The 21,589-nt window shown below is 48.2% G+C and overlaps 1 protein-coding gene across 1 annotated transcript in view; it reads right to left on the reverse strand.

Annotated features, from left to right (window-relative positions):
• Nucleotides 1–3,062: 3,062 nt before the first annotated feature.
• The window catches only part of LOC133141556 (voltage-dependent N-type calcium channel subunit alpha-1B-like), a 181,467-nt gene continuing 162,940 nt past the window's right edge, over nucleotides 3,063–21,589 (reverse strand). The window contains exons 41-50 of the mRNA XM_061262125.1: nucleotides 20,933–21,029; nucleotides 16,680–16,785; nucleotides 16,041–16,148; nucleotides 14,842–14,948; nucleotides 13,710–13,879; nucleotides 12,614–12,746; nucleotides 11,421–11,531; nucleotides 6,944–7,166; nucleotides 3,873–4,078; nucleotides 3,063–3,557 (exon numbers count right to left, since the gene is read on the reverse strand). Of these exons, the coding sequence (XP_061118109.1) occupies nucleotides 3,063–3,557; nucleotides 3,873–4,078; nucleotides 6,944–7,166; nucleotides 11,421–11,531; nucleotides 12,614–12,746; nucleotides 13,710–13,879; nucleotides 14,842–14,948; nucleotides 16,041–16,148; nucleotides 16,680–16,785; nucleotides 20,933–21,029 (1,756 nt within the window). The remainder of the gene's footprint in view (nucleotides 3,558–3,872; nucleotides 4,079–6,943; nucleotides 7,167–11,420; nucleotides 11,532–12,613; nucleotides 12,747–13,709; nucleotides 13,880–14,841; nucleotides 14,949–16,040; nucleotides 16,149–16,679; nucleotides 16,786–20,932; nucleotides 21,030–21,589) is intronic.

Genomic DNA, 21,589 nt, shown 5'->3' on the forward strand with positions numbered 1-21,589 from the left:
TATCTTAGCCTTCCTGTAGAGGACATGCTTTAAAACTATGAAGAGTGCTGAGGAATGTTATAGTTCTGCATGCTTCTGTATCTCTTAGTCTGCCTGAAAGATTGAGTTTTTTACTTCTCTCTTTGCCTCTGTCTCTCTCAGGCATGTGGTTTAAATCAAAACTGCCATTCACTCAATTAGTCTCCAGGCTTAATCCTCAGCTCCAAACACTGTATTAGCAGATTAGACGATTACAATTCAGCACTCCCCCAAAAGCCTACACTATGAAACCTTGCACAATGCATGGTGAACGGTCAGGCAGCTGGGGGGGGGGGGGGGGTAACCATGGCGATAACGGGGGTAATGGAGGATTCAGTGGGAGCACAGAAGGACACATCCTGTGCCAATGCCAGAACAGATACCCAGCAGTGTGCATAACCCCGACATCTCTTCTGCAATCGCAATCAGTGAAGCCCAGGGGTCAGAGAGTAAAAGTCCTGCCATGTGTTTCTTCCACCCATAAAGTCATGATTCCACTAATTAGTCATACTGCCTGGCTGAAGAATTGCACCAATTGACTGAAACAAAATACCGGGGAGGACTTTGACTTTCTGAACCTGGATTGTCCACCTCTGCCCATAACACAAGGTCTTAGTCATCAGCCCCTTCATCTCCCTGCCTGTACGAGGTTGAAACGATAGGATAGAAGGATATAAATCTAACAGTGCTTTTCTCTGTGGGTCTGCTGTGCGTTTCATACCTTGGCCTCAGCTGGCCTGAATGCTCCCTATAAGAAGAGACACAATTAGCCTGCTGAACGCAGGACCAAGGTACCCAGCCAAGAGGACTAATTGCACTGTTATTGCTTCTCTGGGGGTGATGTCACATTCTGAAGCAGATGTTCACGTTCAACTCACATCTCTGGATTTGGCAACGTATCTTAATGAGAGAAACCAAATTATGAAAACGTATACACCACCATTCCATGCGGTCATAACCTTTCAATGGCAAGTTAAAAGACTGATTAAAACATCAACATCTGTCCAGTGTGGGCAGTCCAATGGTTTTTTGAAATTCCTCTGAACACATTTTCACATAGTTTATTTCGCTTCAGGACGTGGCATTCCCCTCCTCTCATTTGACTGAAAGAAAAGGCTCATAAATAAGCTCTCTCAACATTTCTATTGAAAAAAAACAAAAACTAATGAACTATATTCAAACATTTCTCTGCCTGAATCTAATACATTTATTGTATATAATCTATGCTTATCATATATATATATTCACTGCCCTCAGATCTATAGTCCTACACCCCTCCCAACCCCCAAGTAGATGCATTAAAATAAAGGAGATGCATCATTTCTACAAGTTATTTAAAAGGTTAGGCACTTGGTAATAAACAACTGGAGCAGTACATAAGATAGACCTGACGCAATACAGAACCATATGCAACTCACATAAAACAGTGATTGGTTTTCCTTTTCTTTAACACTTTTTACAAAAAATGCACATGAATGAAACAGTTTATGTTCTACCATAGGTCATTATAAAATAATAACATCTCTTTTTCAACTCCTCCGAATGTCCGACATGTGTGAGTGAGCGTGCTAGTCCCAGAATGATCAACGGAGCAAGAAATGATTGATCAGCAAACCCATAACATACACTGTACGTGCTGAAGTGTGTTCTGGCTATAGTGTAATATTGTGTATATATTTGATAAAGATAAATACTTAGCTCTTTCATGTAATACTAAGCAACTGAAACAGTCAAATAGGCAACCCAGCTGCACTGGACTGAAGATGTCATTATTCCCCTGGCTCCCCATACAGAATTAGTGGACTCCATATTTAGGGTACTTTCGGGACCTACGAGTACACCAAGGACAGCAACAGGGATGTGTCCCTTTTTCACATATATTCCGCTTTGTCCATCGACTTAAACTGGAAGCCTGAGACCAACAGCACAGCCCCATCCCCTCTCGAAGCAGGGGGACAGCAGGACTTTGTGTGACGGACCGTGGGAGGAGATTTTGGCATCGTTGCCCATTCCGTATCACTCAACAAGACGGGGCATACCGAGAGATATCATGCTTGTGGACTACATCTGGGTCTCTTGCTTCCCATGTCATATAATACTCTTTTTAAGCTCAGTGCAAAAATGAACACAGGTACAAAAATAAAGAAGTATAACCCTTACAGGCAGGCATTTCTAAGAATAAAAAGAAATGCCGACAAATTATAAACTCTGAATTATCTTTTCCCTTTCAGTGTACTTTTCTCTATACTGTATGCACCTCACACCATGCACTTTAAAACTGACGTACACTTATACACATACATACAGCAACAGTGTAAACTACCTCCTTTGCAAAGATGATAAAACTCATCACAATTCGTCACATTAGAAAATGTCTCCTATAAACCTTCCTGTGTTGTGTGCCTTTCTATATGTGTGTTATGTTTTATGTGTCTATTTATGCGTTATGCGTATCGTAATAAGTGTGTGTCTGTGTTACGTGCATTATGTGTGTGTGTGCATGTGTGTGGTTTGTGTGTGTGTGTGTGTGTGTGTGTGTGCCTGTCTCTGTGTGTGTGTCTTTATATGTTTGTTATGTTTTGTGTGTCTATTTATGTCTTATGTGTATCATAATAAGTGTGTGTCTGTGTTATGTGCATTGTGTGTGTGCATGTATGTGGTGTGTGTGTGTGTGTGTACCTGTCTCTCTATATATGTTTGTTATGTTTTATGTTATGTTTATATGTGTACAGTATGTGTGTGTGGGGTTAGTGTGCGCATGTGGGTATGCGTGCATGTGTGTGTGAGTGTGTGTGGTTAGTGTGTGTATGTGTGTATGCGTGTATGTGTGTGTGTGTGGTTAGCGTGTGTATGTGTGTGTGTGCGTGTGTGTGTGTGTGTATGTGTATGCGTGTGTGTGTGTGTGGTTAGCGTGTGTGTGCATGTGTGTGTGTGTATGTGTGCGTGTGTGTGTATGCGTGTGTGTGTGTGGTTAGCGTGTGTATGTGTGCATGTGTGTGCGTGTGTGTGTGCATGTGTGTGTGTGTGTGTGGTTTGTATCCAGGCTAGCACCACTCATCGTCCCCAGCCTCTCTGGGGCAGGGGGGCCCTGCAGTGCTGGATCCGGGGCCCCCGCTCAGCCCCAGGGTGAAGTGATACCCGTTGGGCACCGCTCGGCCCTGCGGGGGGGCGGGCGTGGGCGCGGCCGGCGGTGGGGCAGCAGTCCGGGGAGCCGAGCGTCCGGCCTGGGAGCTCAGCGCGTCCTGGAACAGCTCGGTGTCCTGGGCGTGCGGGGCCAGGCTGGGGTCGGAGCCGATCCGGGTGACGGGGATGGGGGAGGCCGCCTCGCCCCAGAGCAGGGAGTCGTGCTCCGACAGCCCCCGGCACAGCCTGCCGGCCCCCCTCCCGCCGGGCAGGGGCACGGGGGATGAGTTGGCGGTCCTGTATACCACCCCGGGGCGGGGTGTGAGGGGGGTCTGGGGCAGCTGTCGGCGCCCTCGGGAGGTGGTGCTGGTCCCAGAGGGGAGCGTTCCCGGGCTCCCTTTGGCCAAACCGCCAGCCTGCAGGGAGAGAGAGCGGGCACAACAGGGCAGGCATGAGGGAGGAGAGGACACCCCCCTCACAGACCTGCCCCACAGACCCCCAACCAAAGACCCACAGACCTGCCCCACCCCACACACCCCAACCCCGATCCCCACAGACCTGCCCCACAGACGTCCCTCGTCTATGTAAGCACTGACATGGACAGGGTCTCAGTCAAACCCCCACCTCTGTTCTTACCCCCATTCTTCTCCTACCCCTCAACATCAGGCCCTACCCCCTCCCATGGCTATGTATACCCCTCCGGTCCCCTGTTGGGCACCCCCGCTCCTCACCTTGCTGAACATGGGCTCCGGGCCGTCGGTGGGAGAGACGGCACAGCTGGAGGAGGTGGGCGGGGGGAGGTAGGGCTCGCGGTTGCCGTAGCGATCGCAGGAGTAGTAGCGCTGCTTCCTGGCCGCGGCGGCGGAGGGCTGCTTCCTGTCGTGGGAGCGGCTGCGATCGTGAGCCCCGCCCTCCAGTGGCGGGTCCCCTGGCGTGCCTTCAATCAACGACAACATAGCCTGAGACGCACGTATACGCGTTCAATCAATGACAACATAGCCTGAGAGGCACGTATACGTGTTCAATCAACGACAACATAGCCTGAGACGCATGTATACGTGTTCAATCAACGACAACATTGCCTGAGACGCACGTATACGTGTTCAATCAACAACATCGTCTGAGACGCACGTACACGTGTTCAATCAACGACAACATAGCCTGAGACGCACGTATACGCATTCAATCAATGACAACATCGTCTGAGATGCACGTACACGTGTTCAATCAATGACAACATCGTCTGAGATGCACGTATACATATTCAATCAACAACAACATCGTCTGAGACGCACGTATACGCGTTCAATCAATGACAACACTGCCTGAGTCGCTTGTATACGTGTTCAATCAATGACAACATAGCCTGAGATGCACGTATGGGTGTTCTGTGCATACATGTAACCATACACGCCAGATGCATGCGTATGCATACCCATTCACACATACAGAACGTCCTGGCTTTTGGTATCTATCCTGAAAAGTAGGTCTGGAAAAGTAGGAAGCATGCACACTCAAGAAAGGGTTCTGATTGACAGTCCATTAGTCAAAATATATGCAAGATCAACAGTGTGCCTTCATCAGGGTATAGTAATGATAGTTCAACAATTTGCCTTCATCAGGGTGTAGTAATGCTAGATCAACAGTGTGCCTTCATCAGGGTATAGTAATGATAGTTCAACAATTTGCCTTCATCAGGGTGTAGTAATGCTAGTTCAACAGTGAGCCTTCATCAGGGTATAGTAATGCTAGATCAACAGTGAGCCTTCATCAGGGTATAGTAATGCTAGATCAACAGTGAGCCTTCATCAGGGTATAGTAATGCTAGATCAACAGTGAGCCTTTATCTGGGTATAGTAACACTAGCTCAACAGTGTGCCTTCATCGGTAATTCTACAGTAGTTCAACAGCGTGCCTGCTGAAGGCATACTGCCAAAACACGTCGCTGATTTTCAAATAAAAAACATCTTTACTTGCATGGAGAAGAAATGTGTGATTTTCATTTTTCATTTTTATCTCTCCTGAAGTAACCATTATATAAGTGAAGCTACTCTGTTCCGGTGGCACCAGCAACTGTATACTTTAACAGTCTGCTTCTACCATATATCACCAACCCTGGACTGTGGACAAAGAATGCCTTATTAGGCTACAGTGAAATTATCACAGAATATTCAGCACCAGAATAAAATCACAAATCTAATAACTGATCTATCACTCTGCGAGCGCCCGCTAAATCAGTGCTGCAGAACGTCACTGCGACAGCCCTTAAGACATTAGTGCGATATAAATCTCCCGAACGACACTGCCCAAACATGGTCCTGCTCTGTGGAATGTGGGGGTGCTGCCGCACAGGAACGACAACGACCCCAAAACTTTTCCCGCCGTAAATTAGGGGGTCAATAGGTGAAGCCGGCCATCAGCCCCTTTAATCCACGTGACAAAGCCCAGCTGTGGTCCCACCCACAAGGCCCGAACAACCTCCGTCAAACCATAACCAAGCACTACTTCCCCGGTCTCCTTTTTTTCTTATGTTTAGCGTGGCTTAGTAACGGCATAATGTTCTCTTGCCTATATACTGACCGTCTACCATCGGTTGTGACACTGATAGCATGGCACGCACGCACACGCTAACGCTTGTGCTGCCAAGCAGGACTCTGGTAGGTCGGGAGCAGGTTATGCCAGGTGTTTTAAGAGAATGTACAGCGCCGGCTCAAAGTTTAGCCTCATTTGGTTATGGTTTCCTGCAGTCTTCCTTCATGAGAGGTCGTTAACAGTGCATCCCAATCACTGTGGCCCTCTTAAGGTCATCCTTCATAGCAACCAACAACAAAAACTAATTAGAAGAGCTTTGGGAACACTTCAAAACAAAGAAAGCCAATTAAAAAAATACCCAAATCAGAAACCTATGCGAAAGCCAGTTTCTCCTGGGAGTTTTTCTTTTATTCACAAGGAGCTTGTGTACAAAATCCAAGGCAAGCCCTTTGGAAACAGCTCTTCCCCACATAACCCGATAACACCCGACTAATCCCATCAAGAATTTTTCTTGCTGTTGGAATGGAGCTTGAGTGATTTTCAAAGAGTCAAGTCATTCTCCCTCTCTCGCAGGAGTAACGTTTTATGAAAGGAGACCGTCTTGTTCAAAGGATTCGACGAAAAGAATGTGTCAGTGTTTTGGCACTGTCCAGTAGAGTCTGGAAAGTTAAAAACCAAATCAAAACCATCTCATATACAACCAGCCATGTCTGAATGCAACCAATCTCTTACATATAGTTTAATGGAAATAATGATGATGTGAAATAAAAGTACTGTAATTCTATTCAACAAGCAGGACAACATTGAAACAAAGTTCAATGAGTGATCCTTACTTTACACTACGACGGTACAGAAAGCACAGGCCATATATATATATATATATATATGCATATTTAATATCCCCACGCCACTGAAAAACATCAAATGACAAAAGTTTCTCAGATCAGTGGGGATCAGGGAGAGCTGTTCTCGTCTGCTTTTAATGATTTATTCTTCTGATCATGGAGCATCTTTATCTGAAGGAACCTGCCCAGCGACTCTGGGTGGAGAATGACCTTAATGGCTAACAGGCTTACATGGACGTGGAAACTAAGATGCTGTTCAAAGTGCACTATCCCTCTTCCACCCCACAGACCTGCCCTACACACCCCCAACCCCACCCCACAGACCCCCACCCCCACCCCACAGACTTGCCCTACAGACCCCCACACAAAGACCCACAGACCTGCCCCACACATGCCCTCCCCACACCCCCAGCCCCAGCCCTGACCTGCGGCACTGGATGGCGGCCCACTGGAGGGCTGGTCCAGGGACCTCTGCCTCTTCTCGCGCTCCCTGCGCCGGTGGCAGCGGTGGTGGTGGTGGTGGTGGTGCGGCTTGTCCTGAGCCGGCCGCTCCAGCATGTAGTCACGCAGGTCGACCTCCTGGGGGCGCTGAGAGGCCGGGGACAGGGTTGACACCGAGCGCTTCATGGGGCTGGTGTCGAGGATGGGCTGAGAGAGAAAGAGAGAGAGAGAGTGAAAGAGTGCAAGAGAGAGACATAACAGTGAAGAGCCTGCAAACACAATCATTACTGAATAAGAATTACAGTTGGTGGTGCCATTTTGGCTCTAAAACTTCTACATGAGCAAATTTGTTTCCATAAGTCATTTTCTCTTGTCAGGCTATCACGGAATGGGGGTCTGGGAGTGGGGGGAAGGAGGGAAAATCTCCCGTCAAAGGCTATAAGTGTCCTGCAGTTAAAATATGAAGGTACTGTATACTTTGGCAAACATACAATTTATTCAGTTTAATGAATGTTCATATCTGTATTTTTAGCAGCTTTACCACAGAGGAAGAGAAAGGTCTTTCGTATGCTTCTAAGACCAGGCCCACAGTGACTGACACATTAATAGCTTTAAGAAAAACTTAAAGAGTTTTAAGGTTGATTTGTGCGATACAGTCTCTTTGATCCAATTTCCGTGGCTGGGGTGAAAACAATTGTCGTTTTCTACACGTGTCAGACAGGCCCAGCACTGCCACCTAGTGGCATTGATCAGAACTCACCCCGACATGCGACAGTGGGGCACACAGAAGTTCTCTTATCTTAGCCCAGAGCGTGCCTTCAATAGAGTAACACACCATTCGTTTACAAGTGAAAATTCTCTTTCATCGCAGAACTGAGAAACTCCGGGTCCTTACGGAGCTCCCGAGCAGGCCTCTACCACACACCGTGGCATCAAACAGCTATCAAAGGCAGGTACTGTGTGTTCTGCATGCAAGTACACACAGCAGACACCAGAGGAAGATCAAAAGAAATCTAGACCAAAAACAGTCGGACGTGAAAGACAAAATGTACACCAAAATTAAAATTCAAAACTTTAATGTCAGTACAGAAAGAAAACACTCTTAACCAGGTGAGTAGACACTCTTTACCTGCCCATGACTCTTCATACCTGTAAACACTGGAGAGGAATGAGATGGGACACTACTGGAATATGATATGGCACAGCCTGTGTAACTATAGAATATAACATAAAGGGTGTGTAATGATGGAAAAGATGAAATTGACAGCACAGATACACCAGCAAACAAAATATTGATATGACATCAATACACTTCACACACACACACACACACACACACACAAACAGACACGCATATACACACACAGGCACACACACACACACACAAACAGACACACATATGCACACACATGCACACAGGCAGAGACAGGTACAGACACACACACACATGCACAGACACACACACATACACACACACACACAAACAGACACACATATGTACACACAAACAGGCGCAGGCACACACATACACACACAGGCACAGACAAGCACAGACAGGCACACACACACACACACACACACAGGCAGGCACAGACAGGCACACACACAGGCACAGACAGGCACAGACAGGCACACACGCGTGTGCAAGGACACGACACAGAAACCCAAACGAAAGGTGGCAGGTTGCGAGAGACTGGTGTAAAGAAACAGGAAGCTGATCTTTCGGAGCGGTTGTGAGAGACCCCACAGCTCTGGGGCAGGGGCAGGGGCAGGGGGGCAGTGTGTGGAGCAGCAGCAGTACATACGGAGAGGTACGGGGACGGTGTCGGAGCGCAGCGACAGGCACTCCGCTGCCGGGCAGGGAGGAGGAGAGGCACACAGCAGCCACGGGCGGCCATCACACGCCACAGCAGGAGAGAGGGAGAGAGGGAGTGAGAGGAAGAGAGGAGGAGGGGGGAGGGGAGAGAGGGAGAGAGAGGAGGGAAGAGGGAGTGAGAGGAAGAGAGGAGGGGAGAGGGGAGAGAGGGAGAGAGAGGAGGGAAGAGGGGAGAGAGGGAGTGAGAGGAAGAGAGGAGGAGGGGGGAGGGGAGAGAGGGAGAGAGAGGAGGGAAGAGGGGAGAGAGGGAGTGAGAGGAAGAGAGGAGGAGGGGGGAGGGGAGAGAGGAGAGAGGGAGTGAGAGGAAGAGAGGAGCAGGGGGGAGGGGAGAGAGGAGAGAGGGAGAGAGAGGAAGAGAGGAGGAGAGAGGGAGAGAGGGAGAGAGAAGAAGAGAGGAGGGGGGAGGGGGGAGAGAGGGAGAGAGAGGAGGAGAGGAGGGAGTAGGGGAGGGAGGAGGAGAGGAGGAGGGGTAGGGTGGAGGGAAGAAGGGAGAGAGGGAAGGAGACAAATATAGGAGAGGTAGGGAGGAGAGAGGGAGAGAGGGAATGAGAGGAAGAGAGGAGGAGTGAAGAGGGCAGAGAGGGAGAGAGAAGAAGAGAGGAAGAGAGGAGGAGGGGGAGTGGGATAAAGGAGGAGGTAGAAAGGAGTGGTGGAAATGAGGAGAGGAGAGAAGGAGAGAGGAATGAGACAGGAGGCATGAAGAGAGAAGAAAGCCAGAAGTGGTGGACAGAGGAGTAGAGGTGGAGTCGAACAGGAGACGAGAGGAAAAGGGTGTGAGAGAGGGAGAGTGAGAGAAGAGAGGATCTCATTGAAGAGAGGCAGTGCAAAAAATGGAGAAAGACAAAGAGGCATGGATCAGGTGTACAGGTGAACAAGGGCGAGACAAACAAGAGCAATTGAGAGAGATTGGACAGGGATGAAGAGATACAGGAGAGGCAAAGAATGGGAAAGGGAGATCAGGGGGGTGAGAGATTGGGGACGAGAGGGAAAGGGGAACAGGTGGGAAGCGGAGGATAGAGAGAGCAGGATGAAAAAACGAGAAAACGGAGAGGAAAGAGAGACAGACAGCAAAGCCAGTCAAGACAGAAACCAGATGATTAGACACATGAGGCAATCGGACGGTTGAACACACAGGCAAAAGCCAATCAGAGAAGTTCTCAGACAGGGGCAGTGGCAGAAAAACCACTCCCATTGGACAGCAGATGGAGAAGACGACACAGAGTACAGAGAGAGGCAGGGATGTCCAACAAACAAACATAGAAAAGCACAGACAGACTAACAGAAGCAATGGAAGATTTCTAAACTTTAAGAAGCTGAATGCTGTGTACATTTCATAGAACAATATTCAGAAAAGCAGACAAAAGAACTGAAAATGAATACCTATATGAAAAAATGGGTAATTTTGCTGAATTTATTGTGACAACAGTGAATCAAATTAGGAAACTGAATAATGTCATTACTGTGACTCTAATAACAAGTCAATATTTTCAGATGTTGCAAGACATCATACAGTATGCATACTGCTGTGGAAAATATTTTCACACATTAAGTTCACACATAAAAATATTTTGCAATACATTTAATTTCCATATCTTCAAACCAACATGCTTGTCACCCCCACCATCTTCAGTAATGTAATCAATTCCAAATTTAGTTTAATTTCAAAGTCAGCAAATTAAGCAAATGTTTCCCCAACACTCAATTAACAGTCACCATTAATTTACTTTGGTGTTATATCAATATCTTTCAGACATGAGAATATGCTAATAACAGTATCACACATAATAACAGTAATTTAAATGTGAAGAAATAATAATGGAAAAAGGGTACTTAGCCCAGATTGTGAAACGTGCTCATTTTATTAGATCCCATGTTAGATGTAATGACCTATAATCATGCGATTTGTGTCTTTCTGTCACAGCCCTAGCCTAGCGACGGGGAGAGAGCAGAAACGACAGAGATCCAGCTTATCAGCTCACAGAAAGATGGTGCTGTATCAGAGATTTAGCACAGAAGTCCCTGTCTGAAATTAGGAGCAGCTCTTCAGGTGGCAAGCTTGAGTTAAAGGTACAATAAGTAAGATTTTTGTGTTAAAACATTGTTATAAGACCATTGAAAATCCCTCACTGATATGTTGACTCACCCTCTGCCTGTGTTTACAGTCCTTACATTGGGGTTTCAAAGTGTACATTTGTCGGGCCGTCACTCTGTATCAAAACATTGTACAGCTGTACAATAATTCAAAAGCTCATTGGTTGAGCCAATGGCGTGGGGGCTTATTCTGATTGTTTGCGTAGCTGCCCAAATTGCACTCCAGACAAGCGATCACTGAAACTCTGTATACTATTGGTTATTATCCAAGCAAAGAATACGTATTTAGTTATAAAATGTGTTGTGGTTTCAGGTTGTTTGCTGTTGCAATTCCTCCCTTGACCGTTAGGAGTCCAAAATTATCTATAGCACCGTTAACTTTTAGAGGCACTCATATATTCACCTCTCCCTCTCCCTCTCCATCTCCCTGCCTTCTCACGGGATCAGTCTGAGTAATACGTACAGTTCAGGCCCTACCTGAGTTCAGGCCCTACCTGCGACTCTACGTTCAGTCTGGGCATGGAGGCCGCTCTGCCCTGGCTCTCCAGAGCCGGGTGGATCCCAGCATCACTGTCCTGATCCATCTGCATCATCTCCACAGATTCCTGCACAACACACACGCACCCATACACACACTGTGTTTGGGATATGAGCACTGTACCATGGCTCTGGGTGTGTGGAGTATGGGCACTGTACCCTGGCTCTGGGTGTGTGGGGATATGGGCACTGTACCTTGGCTCTGGGTGTGTGGGGTATGAGCACTGTACCTTGGCTCTGGGTGTGTGGGGGTATGGGTACGGTACCTTGGCTCTGGGTGTGTGGGGGTATGGGCACTGTACCTTGGCTCTGGGTGTGTGGGGTATGAGCACTGTACCTTGGCTCTGGGTGTGTGGGGGTATGGGTACGGTACCTTGGCTCTGGGTGTGTGGGGTATGGGCACTGTACCTTGGCTCTGGGTGTGTGGGGTATGAGCACTGTACCTTGGCTCTGGGTGTGTGGGGGTATGGGTACGGTACCTTGGCTCTGGGTGTGTGGGGGTTTTGGCACTGTACCTTGGCTCTGGGTGTATGGGGGTATGGGTACGGTACCTTGGCTCTGGGTGTGTGGGGTATGGGTACGGTACCTTGGCTCTGGGTGTGTGGGGTATGGGTACGGTACCTTGGCTCTGGGTGTGTGGGGTATGGGCACTGTACCTTGGCTCTGGGTGTGTGGGTGTGTGGGGGTTTGGGCACTGTACCTTGGCTCTGGGTGTGTGGGTGTGTGGGGTATGGGCACTGTACCTTGGCTCTGGGTGTGTGGGGGTATGGGTACGGTACCTTGGCTCTGGGTGTGTGGGGGTATGGGCACTGTACCTTGGCTCTGGGTGTGTGGGGTATGAGCACTGTACCTTGGCTCTGGGTGTGTGGGGGTATGGGTACGGTACCTTGGCTCTGGGTGTGTGGGGGTTTTGGCACTGTACCTTGGCTCTGGGTGTATGGGGGTATGGGTACGGTACCTTGGCTCTGGGTGTGTGGGGTATGGGTACGGTACCTTGGCTCTGGGTGTGTGGGGTATGGGTACGGTACCTTGGCTCTGGGTGTGTGGGGTATGGGCACTGTACCTTGGCTCTGGGTGTGTGGGTGTGTGGGGGTTTGGGCACTGTACCTTGGCTCTGGGTGTGTGGGTGTGTGGGGTATGGGTACGGTACCTTGGCTCTGGGTGTGTGGGGGATCTCCTCTGACTGGCCCCTTTGTACGCGCTTCCTCCTCGGCCGCTGCTCCTCCTGAGACCTCTCCATGACCCTGGAAGGAGATTCTGTGATGGTACCATCCTGGTCTTGTCTGGGTTTCCACATAAATAACCACCACAGATGCACACACACACACACACACACACACACACACGTAAAAGTGCATGCACATCGACAAGTGGACACACATAACACAAAAACACAAAGACCTTTGTTTTTTTTTTCCACCGTACAGATGAAATTAGTACACACAATGACTCATCTCTGTGTTGAACAAATGGCCCCTCAAACACAAACAGACACACACAGTAGCATTTCAGTATTCAGCAGGTACTCTCATCCACCACCATGAGTGCATCTAAAAGGGTATAAGCAGTGCTAGACTGAGCAAAAATATTCAGAGAATATATTTCAGTGCCCATACCCTCCTGTACCATGAATATATTCACAGAAACATCAACTGTAAATCAACTGTTTTTAATCAACTGATTCAAGCTAACTACTGGATTCAACTCAAGTCCAAACGGTAAGCATTGGAGAGTCAAATTATTGGTCATCATATAGTCAGTGGTTCTGCTTTACAGCCAAATGAAAATTAACATCAGTACACTTCTGCACTCACCCCTCTGGGCCAGGTCATAATGAAATGAGAGAAAGCACTCTCCATAACTTCCAGGTAAAATAAATAATGAATTGATTTGTGAAGAGCTCCAAACTGATTTTGAGTAGCTTCAATTTTAATGTTAGGCACTTTCACTCTGGAAAAAAACCACTAACTTTGGTCTGAAATGCCCCTTATTTATATATTTTTTAAAAACTGTGACAGTACGTTGGCAACACTGGATATGCGTGTTCAGCATGGGTGTCAAACTCCACTCTTGGAGGGCCGCAGTGTCTGCTGGTTGTTGGTGTGGTTTCATCGGCTGAAGAGTCCACACACCTTGTTCTCAAGGCCTTAATTGGCTGCTGATTGAAAGGAAACCACAAACACCAGCAGACACTGCGGCGCTCCGGGACTGGAGTGTGACACCCCTGTACAGTGTCAGGCACTTACACTGCCTCCCCATTGGTCAGAGAGGTTGTGGTGAGCGGGACCTCTGGCTGGGACACAGACAGGGACTCAGGTTGGGGTTGGGCGGGCGGTGACATGGCGTTGCCAGGAGTCGGCTGTTCCTGAACGTGAGTCAACGGCAGCATTGGCCTGAAGAGAGCGCCCATTTTACCCTGCAGGGGGTGGAGAGGAGCAGAGGGAGAACAAGATGGACTCCTTTTCAACCAATTAAATGTAGGAGGCAGGCTTTACCAGTGTCGCTTTGTTGGAGCAACTGCACAATGGCAATCACTGACTTACTTCATATCAACCAATCAAATAGGGAGTGTGAGGCTTAGCGAGTCTCACTGTGGACGGAGCTAGCCCTTGCTGTCAGTCACCAGCTAATATTGTGTCAACCAATCAAATGAGAGAACCAACAAATCCAGCTGCTAAGCCTAAATCAGTTTTAACCCCATAAACCCAACCTCACCGCATCTTTCAGACTTATTTTACAGGAGCAGTTTCATAAGAACATAAGATGAAAGCTTAATGGCAAGTAAAACTATTCTATCCACGTCATGCAATTAAATGGCAGTATTACAGCAGGGAAAGATATAAAATAAATAATAAAAGATAAATATAGCTTATTTGGCTGGTTTCCTAGCTATACAAATGCAGAAACGCTGCACCGGAAACAGGAATACAAATCAACTGCATTTATATTAGTGAAGTATAAATACTGTACACAACATTAACATCTTACCACATCCCTTGTACACGAATCATACGTCATGTCAAACAAAATATGAGGAGGCAATTTCTCCTTCTCATTCTTAAAAATATACAATAAATCCTAGAATGAATTGATATCCCTCACTATAATAAGACCTTATAGACTTCAAATAAATGAAAGGTCTTATCTCGTTCCACGGTGCTACTGCAACCCTGTTATCATAACACAGGGAGCTGCTCTGAAGAGCTTTCTTTGGCTTTTTTTAAAGCTCATTTTTTATCCCTTAATTTTTTTTCTCTGAACTGTGTGCAACCACCAACCGTTAGAACTGCACTGCCTACGACAGCTGGCACAGGTGGCTGGCAACAGGGGAACGCGCCCCCTGGTGACACCCCGGGGTAGTGCAGGCCGGGCTGTTACCTGGGGCCCGCCCGCAGACTGCTGCTGAAGTCTCTTGGCACGGTTCTCCTTGTAGTAATCATAGATCATCAGCGCCGCGTATACCTTCCCCACCGTCAGCTCGTTGTCTGGGGGGAGAAATAAAGGGAGTGAGAGAGAGAGAGAGCGAGAGAGAGAGGGAGAGAGATGGAATGAGGGATGCATAATGCTGACTAGGTCCACTCCCCTCGATCCAGATCCAGTTGGTTTGCAAAATATAGGACAGATTCAGAACCCACTGTTGGGTCATCGGAATTATTTCAGGAGGTTAAACATGAAGAAGATGATAACTGCCCATGTCTAAAATCTTCCTCAGACAGTGCAATAGGAGTCCAGCTGCAGCCACTTTTCAGTACAGTGCTTAAAGCCCAGATCCCTCGTTTGTGACATAAACGGCCTTATCACGTATCACCGCGCTAGATCCCTCTCACCCAACCCGAGAGCTGTCAGCGGAACGAGCGCAGATAAGTCAAGGGATACGGATAAACCATCCTTCACACGCTATGCCAAGCCACATGTACGAAGAAATAAACTACACATCCTTTCCGGGATTAAATGTCTCCATAAATCCTCCCGGTTGTTAACCTGGTCAAGCTGCAGCTGCAGCACCTGATGGAATGATAAAAGTTATTACGGGGAGTGGAACACGATGATGGCAGCAGAATGGGGTGGAAAGTCAACCGGAAAGAAGCCAGCGATGTGGGGCTGCCGTTTCAGAACTGGCCACTAGGTGTCACTGAAGGAGCGGCTTCGTTTGGTGTCAATGCCAGAGAGACGAGGAGCCTGAACAGCACACAATCCAGCCCACGGAGAGCATAACACAGACATGCTAACACACAAACCCACCAACATACACAACAGCCCAGTACGTGTGGACTCACACGTGTGCAGGGACTCACATACTCACATATGGAAATACCATGCACACAAACTTGTCTCAGACAAACACACACACACAAACACACACGCATAATACACTGCATCAAAACGAACCCTCCAATAGTTTTTTCTAGATTTCTGATTGCATCATCAGCAGCTAGATGGATCTCAACACAGGCACAGAGCTCATGAGGATCACTCCTGGTGAGGGAGGAGGCTGGGGAGCCTCTCCTCATCTCCGAGGCTACTCCTCAGAGCGGTGCCGTCACACCTCCCCTCTGAACAATGCACGAGGAGCTTACGCTTGTGTGGGGTCACCATGAGGTCCACGGTTTTGGGGGACAGGTTGGGCCACACGTTCCCAAGCTCCCTCCTCAGATCAGCATCACACAGTCTCTGTGCCAGAACCCCTGGAGAGAGAGAGCGAGAGCGAGAGCGAGAGCGAGAGCGAGAGAGAGAGAGTAAGGCCATTAGTATATGAAAACAGAGTTAGGAGTAAGTTAAGAGTAAGGGAACTGCAGAGGGACACTGACGGGAGTAAGGGCACTACAGGAGAGAAGGGTAGTTCCATATGCACTACAGAGGGACACTGAGTGGGGTAAGGGCATTATAAGAGAAGAGGGTAAGGGCACTACAGCGGGACACAGAGGAGGGTAAGGGCACTACAGAGGAACACAGAGGAGGTAAGGGCACTACAGAGGGACACAGAGGAGGGTAAGGGCACTACAGAGGAACACAGAGGAGGTAAGGGCACTACAGAGGAACACAGAGGAGGTAAGGGCACTACAGAGGGACACAGAGGAGGGTAAGGGCACTACAGAGGAACACAGAGGAGGTAAGGGCACTACAGGAGAGAAGGGTAGTTCCATACACACTACAGAGGGACAGGAATGTAAGAAGCAGGGCACAGAGGGTGTGTTCTGCACTGCAGGGCAGCTCACCAGAGGCCAGTTTGATGTCGAGCGCCGTGCGGATCAGAGCCATTAGCGTGGAGGTGAAGTGCACTGTGCTGTCTTCAGCGATGGGCATGTTCATCCTGACCAACCGCTGACCAGAGGGGCGGGGAGGTGGGCAGAGCTGTTAGACCACTGCCCATCTCACGTTCTCACAACAAAACACCAAAAAACTCTCTCTTAAAGCCACCTTCTGTGTGCTGCACGTAGTGTGCTCGGAATTAGCTGGACTTTCATTTAAACTGAAAATACAAAAACAGAAGCTGGAAAAAATTTACTGTAAAAATGAATCAATTTTCATTCCGTAGGCGAATCCATCCAGGGCAATAGGCCCCTTGATATCAGCACACAGAAAGCTTCTTTAGTAAGTAAGTTAGTAAATGAAGTAAGGAAGGCAGTAAAGAAATAAAGAAATAAAGAAATAAAAACAAGACATAATAGATTAAGTGAGGAGAGACAAACGCACATTCGGACCTGGTTATAATGGCAGCAGACTTGAACGTGAGGGCATGCTCGTCAGTGAGAGGAGGAGACATGGAGACATGGAGACATGGAGACATGGAGACATGGAGAGACATAACATGCACGAGCAGCCTTTTGAAGGCACAGTACAAACAGCTCAGGAAGTCACTCCACCACATTGCTATAAGGGGAATATCTGCTCAAGTGAACTGCATCGAATATGTATCTGTATTTGCCCTTTGGTTACATGTGCAGTATGTCACTTATGTACAGTGGAACAGCATTTAAATGGCGATAAACTGTTTTCAAATGTACTCTTAACACTTGACATATTAAAGCAACAAAAAATGTTGTAATAAAATGTACCATTTAGTGTGTTTTTAGACTGTTTTTATACGCCTTCTCCATTTACTTATGCAAACAGCCGGGACGATAAATGCAAACGGGGCTGTTAAAATGTGGTTTTACAAGCGCAGCCCCGTAGAAGGGACGCAAACCGCGGCTTAAACAGCAGGTTCCGTGTCTGACGCTAACAGGCCCGGCTCCCGCGTCCGCCCCGGTGCGGCAAATCAATACGGAGCAGCTACACTGGAGGAGGCCTGTCAGGAGTAATCCTCTCGGCCAGCTGAGCATCCCGCCGCTCTGGGCCCGGACGGGGAGAGCGGGAGGGGATGTGGGCCAGGGGAGCAGTGGGGAGCTGTGGGGAGCTGTGGGGAGCTGCGGGGAGCTGCGGGGAGCTGCGAGGAGCTGCGGGGAGCTGCAGGGAGCTGCGAGGAGCTGTGAGGAGCTGTGGGGAGCTGTGAGGAGCTGTGAGGAGCTGTGAGGAGCTGTGAGGAGCTGTGAGGAGCTGTGGGGAGCTGTGCGGAGCTGTGGGGAGCTGTGAGGAGCTGTGGGGAGCTGTGCGGAGCTGTGCGGAGCTGTGGGGAGCTGTGGGGAGCTGTGAGGAGTTGTGGGGAGCTGTGAGGAGTTGTGGGGAGCTGTGAGGAGCTGTGAGGAGTTGTGGGGAGCCGTGAGGAGCTGTGGGGAGCTGGGGGGAGCACGCAGCTCCTCCGTGCGGGGCTAACAAGAGGGACACACGTATGTGAGCGTAATGGGAATACGCTGCGTCAGTATGCGCTGTTCCACTGCTCAGTGGGTGGAGTTTAACTGCGGAAGGGCTGAGCTCCACTGGGGTCAAGTACGTAACTGCTTTGGATTCAAATACTGTTCTACATTTTACTGAGCTTGCCTGGCATATTGGAACCTATGAGACCTCTCTCAAAAAGCACAAACCCTGCCGTCCGGTCTTGGTTGACTCAGTTGCACCAGGCAAGATCAATCGAGCACAGAAAAGTCTTTGAATTTGAAACACTTATGCTGTCTGCTGTGGATCTACTCTATAGGGTAGGGCAGGGCTTTGCCAGACCCTGATAAAGAAGGAGAGTGAGGGAGTAAAGGAGTGGAGAGGGGTGGACACACGGCTGAACATACACGCACACATGCATCATATTCCATGTACACATGCAGTCAATTACAGACATTTAAACACACATAAATGCAGTCAAATCCCTTCACACAAAAGGACACACACACACACACACACACACACACATGCACGCACGCACAAGACAGTAGTAAGCACAAGACCATTAAGCCATAACTGGGGGCGGTCCAAAGCTAACCGACAGAGAGCGGCAGCCAATCACAGCCACAAAAAGTGTGTGTGACAGCGATGAAAGATGGAAAAGGGGACAGAGAAATATGAAAAAGGAGTTGGACAGACAAACACCGCAACGTGTGTTCATCAGAGGGGTGTGAGAGAAAAACGTTTTCCAGGACAGCAGAAAAAATAAGGCTGGGATAAAATCTATGTGAAAATTGGCATGTCTCACCCCTCTGCACAGCCATACTACCCCTGTCCTGCCTGCCTCTCATTTGAGCTTTTTACAGAAGACTGTCACACAGATGTTTTACAGAACAGCAGAAGGGCAAAAACCAGGCCTAAACACCCAGAATAGCAAGCACATGAGGTGAAAAAAACTTCCCAGTGGGGAGAAAAACAAAGGCTGCCAAAATATAAGTGATCAGGCTGTAGTACTCTGCTACCCCTCATCATGGAATGGCTCACAAAGTGCAAAGTGTGCTTTACAGGAAAGCAATGTCCCGATTGCGCCGATGGCTACTGCGTCCAGGAATGTGGATGTCAGTGGGAGGGACTATTCATGTTGAGTTACTCAACGGTGACACCTCTGGCTGGAGGGGAAACTGCAGTCGGCCAGCACCAACTACAGAAAAATTAAGCATGTACACCAATAATGGCTGGGCAGCTCGACAGGGGGTCCATGGCGTGAAGGGAAGCACACACTTTGGAAGTGAGCAGTGCAGGTCAGCAGTTCCCAATACTAAGAGGGGACACTGCAGCAAAGTATTGGGCCTACCAATGAGATTCAACAAAATGAAGGGGGAAAGACAAAATAAATTGAGCTGGGGGTTCTACTTTCCCAACAAAGACCTTGTGCTTTGATCTATGCTTGCTGGCACACAATATCATCAATCTGCATTCAAACTATATCACATTTCTGTTTATTCTACTTTCATATTTGTCTGTCAGCAGTAAGAATTATTGTGTTGCAGATCAAACCGGCTACTATCAGAATATCACACAGCTGTGCAGTGGAGTGTGACAGGAGAGAGAGAGAGCTACAGTAAGATCAGATCGGTATTAAAAACCAAATGAAAAAACAGAAAATAATACAGATATAGAAGGCTGCCACAGCGGAGCAGAGGGATTGGCTAAATCACAAGCCAATGGGGAGAGACAGTGGGAGGAACCAGTGGGAGGGGCTACCTTGTAGGCGACTCTTGGCGGGCACTTCTTTCCCAACCCTAAGGGCGGGGTCAGGTGGAGAAGCATCTCATACATATCGAGGTAGCTCATTCGCCCGCTTCAGAGAGGTCGGGACGACAGTTAAAAAAGGAACCAGGATTTCAGAGGATAGAACAGAGAGGAGTGGAAACAGACAGGAAAAAAATGACAACAGAAAGAAAAACAGAAATCTTGAGTTATTTCGATTTCCAGGAGAAGGACTCCATCGGATGCCATGCCAGGCCCCGGACGGGGGCGTGGATGGATCGCAGGGTTGGGGATGAGGAGGATGAGGAGGGACAGAAGCTGTCCTCGTCCCGAGGAAACATTCAGAGGAGCGAATGAGGGATCGCGATGGCATGGCGGCGACAAGCCGGTCTCGGGGGGCGAGTGGATGACTGCTTCCTCACGCTGAGGAGCATTGTGGGTAGTCAACAGGCACTGGAAAACAAAGCCTTCAAAGAAAGACACCTTCAGTGGCTCAGAGCCCCGAGCACGACCCAGAGTTACCAGAACTCTCACAGCCCGGACACACGGGCTGGGCCTTGGCTGTAGATACAGTTTGCATTGAAAAAGAAAGATCTCCAAATTAGGTCAGCATTCATTATTAATAAGGAAGGGATTGGTGACATTAACCTGACAGACAGACTGTTGCCTTGCAGGCATCTGGGCCTAGGGGACAAGAATTCACCTTGGTCCCTCAACCAACCAGGTGTCAGTGCATTACATTACATTACATTACAGTGCCTCAGCACAAGTTTTTGGAGCCTTTGTTTTCTAGCCTTGCAATGTTACCCACAAGCCAATTAGTATGGGAGGACTGAGCGGGCGGTCAAGTCATTTGTTGGCATTGGAGGGAGGGGAGCCAACAGCCATTCTCTGTTAGGTCTCTGGGCATTAGTCTCCCCCTGTTGGAGGAAGTCTGTTCTCACACCTTGTATGCCACCCTGTTCGGGCAGTTCTTCCCTAAGCCAAGTGGGGGCGATATTACACGCAACAGTTTGTACATATCCTTATAGGAAATCCGCCAACTGCAAGAAGAACAAGCTGAGTTAGTGCACAGATATCAGGACGCATTAACAATGAGCCAAGTTATTTTAAAATATGCAGTACATACTTTTTCACAAGAGTTGCTGTATCAATACATATCCTGGGTTCTTTAGTCCAGCAAACTCATCTTTAGAACAGCCAATAACTTTATTTTGCCTGTCTTGGTTCAATTCAGAATATGAAATGGGCCAATTTTCCTGTTTTCCTTTTGGCAGCAGTGCAGTGTATTGGTTAGGGAATTGGACTTGTAAATAGGACTTGTTGTAGGTTCTGTTCACAGGTAGGACATTGCTGCTGTACCCTTGAGCTAGTGTAAGTTCATCTGGCAAAGAATATGCGCTTAATACCTAAAACATGAATGTAAACTTTAACCAAGATACAAAAAATCAAGAAATCCCCTGCCAAAAATAAAACAATGGGAGTTAATTTCCTGTATGTATGATATTTCCCAGAATGCTCAGCTCTGGTGGGATATCCTAATCAGGACTGACACATGCAGATACTTTGAAACAATGCTAAACTCTCAGGACCCTTTCCCCCC

The sequence above is a fragment of the Conger conger genome, chromosome 12, assembly GCF_963514075.1.
Source record: "Conger conger chromosome 12, fConCon1.1, whole genome shotgun sequence".
NCBI lineage: Eukaryota > Metazoa > Chordata > Actinopteri > Anguilliformes > Congridae > Conger > Conger conger.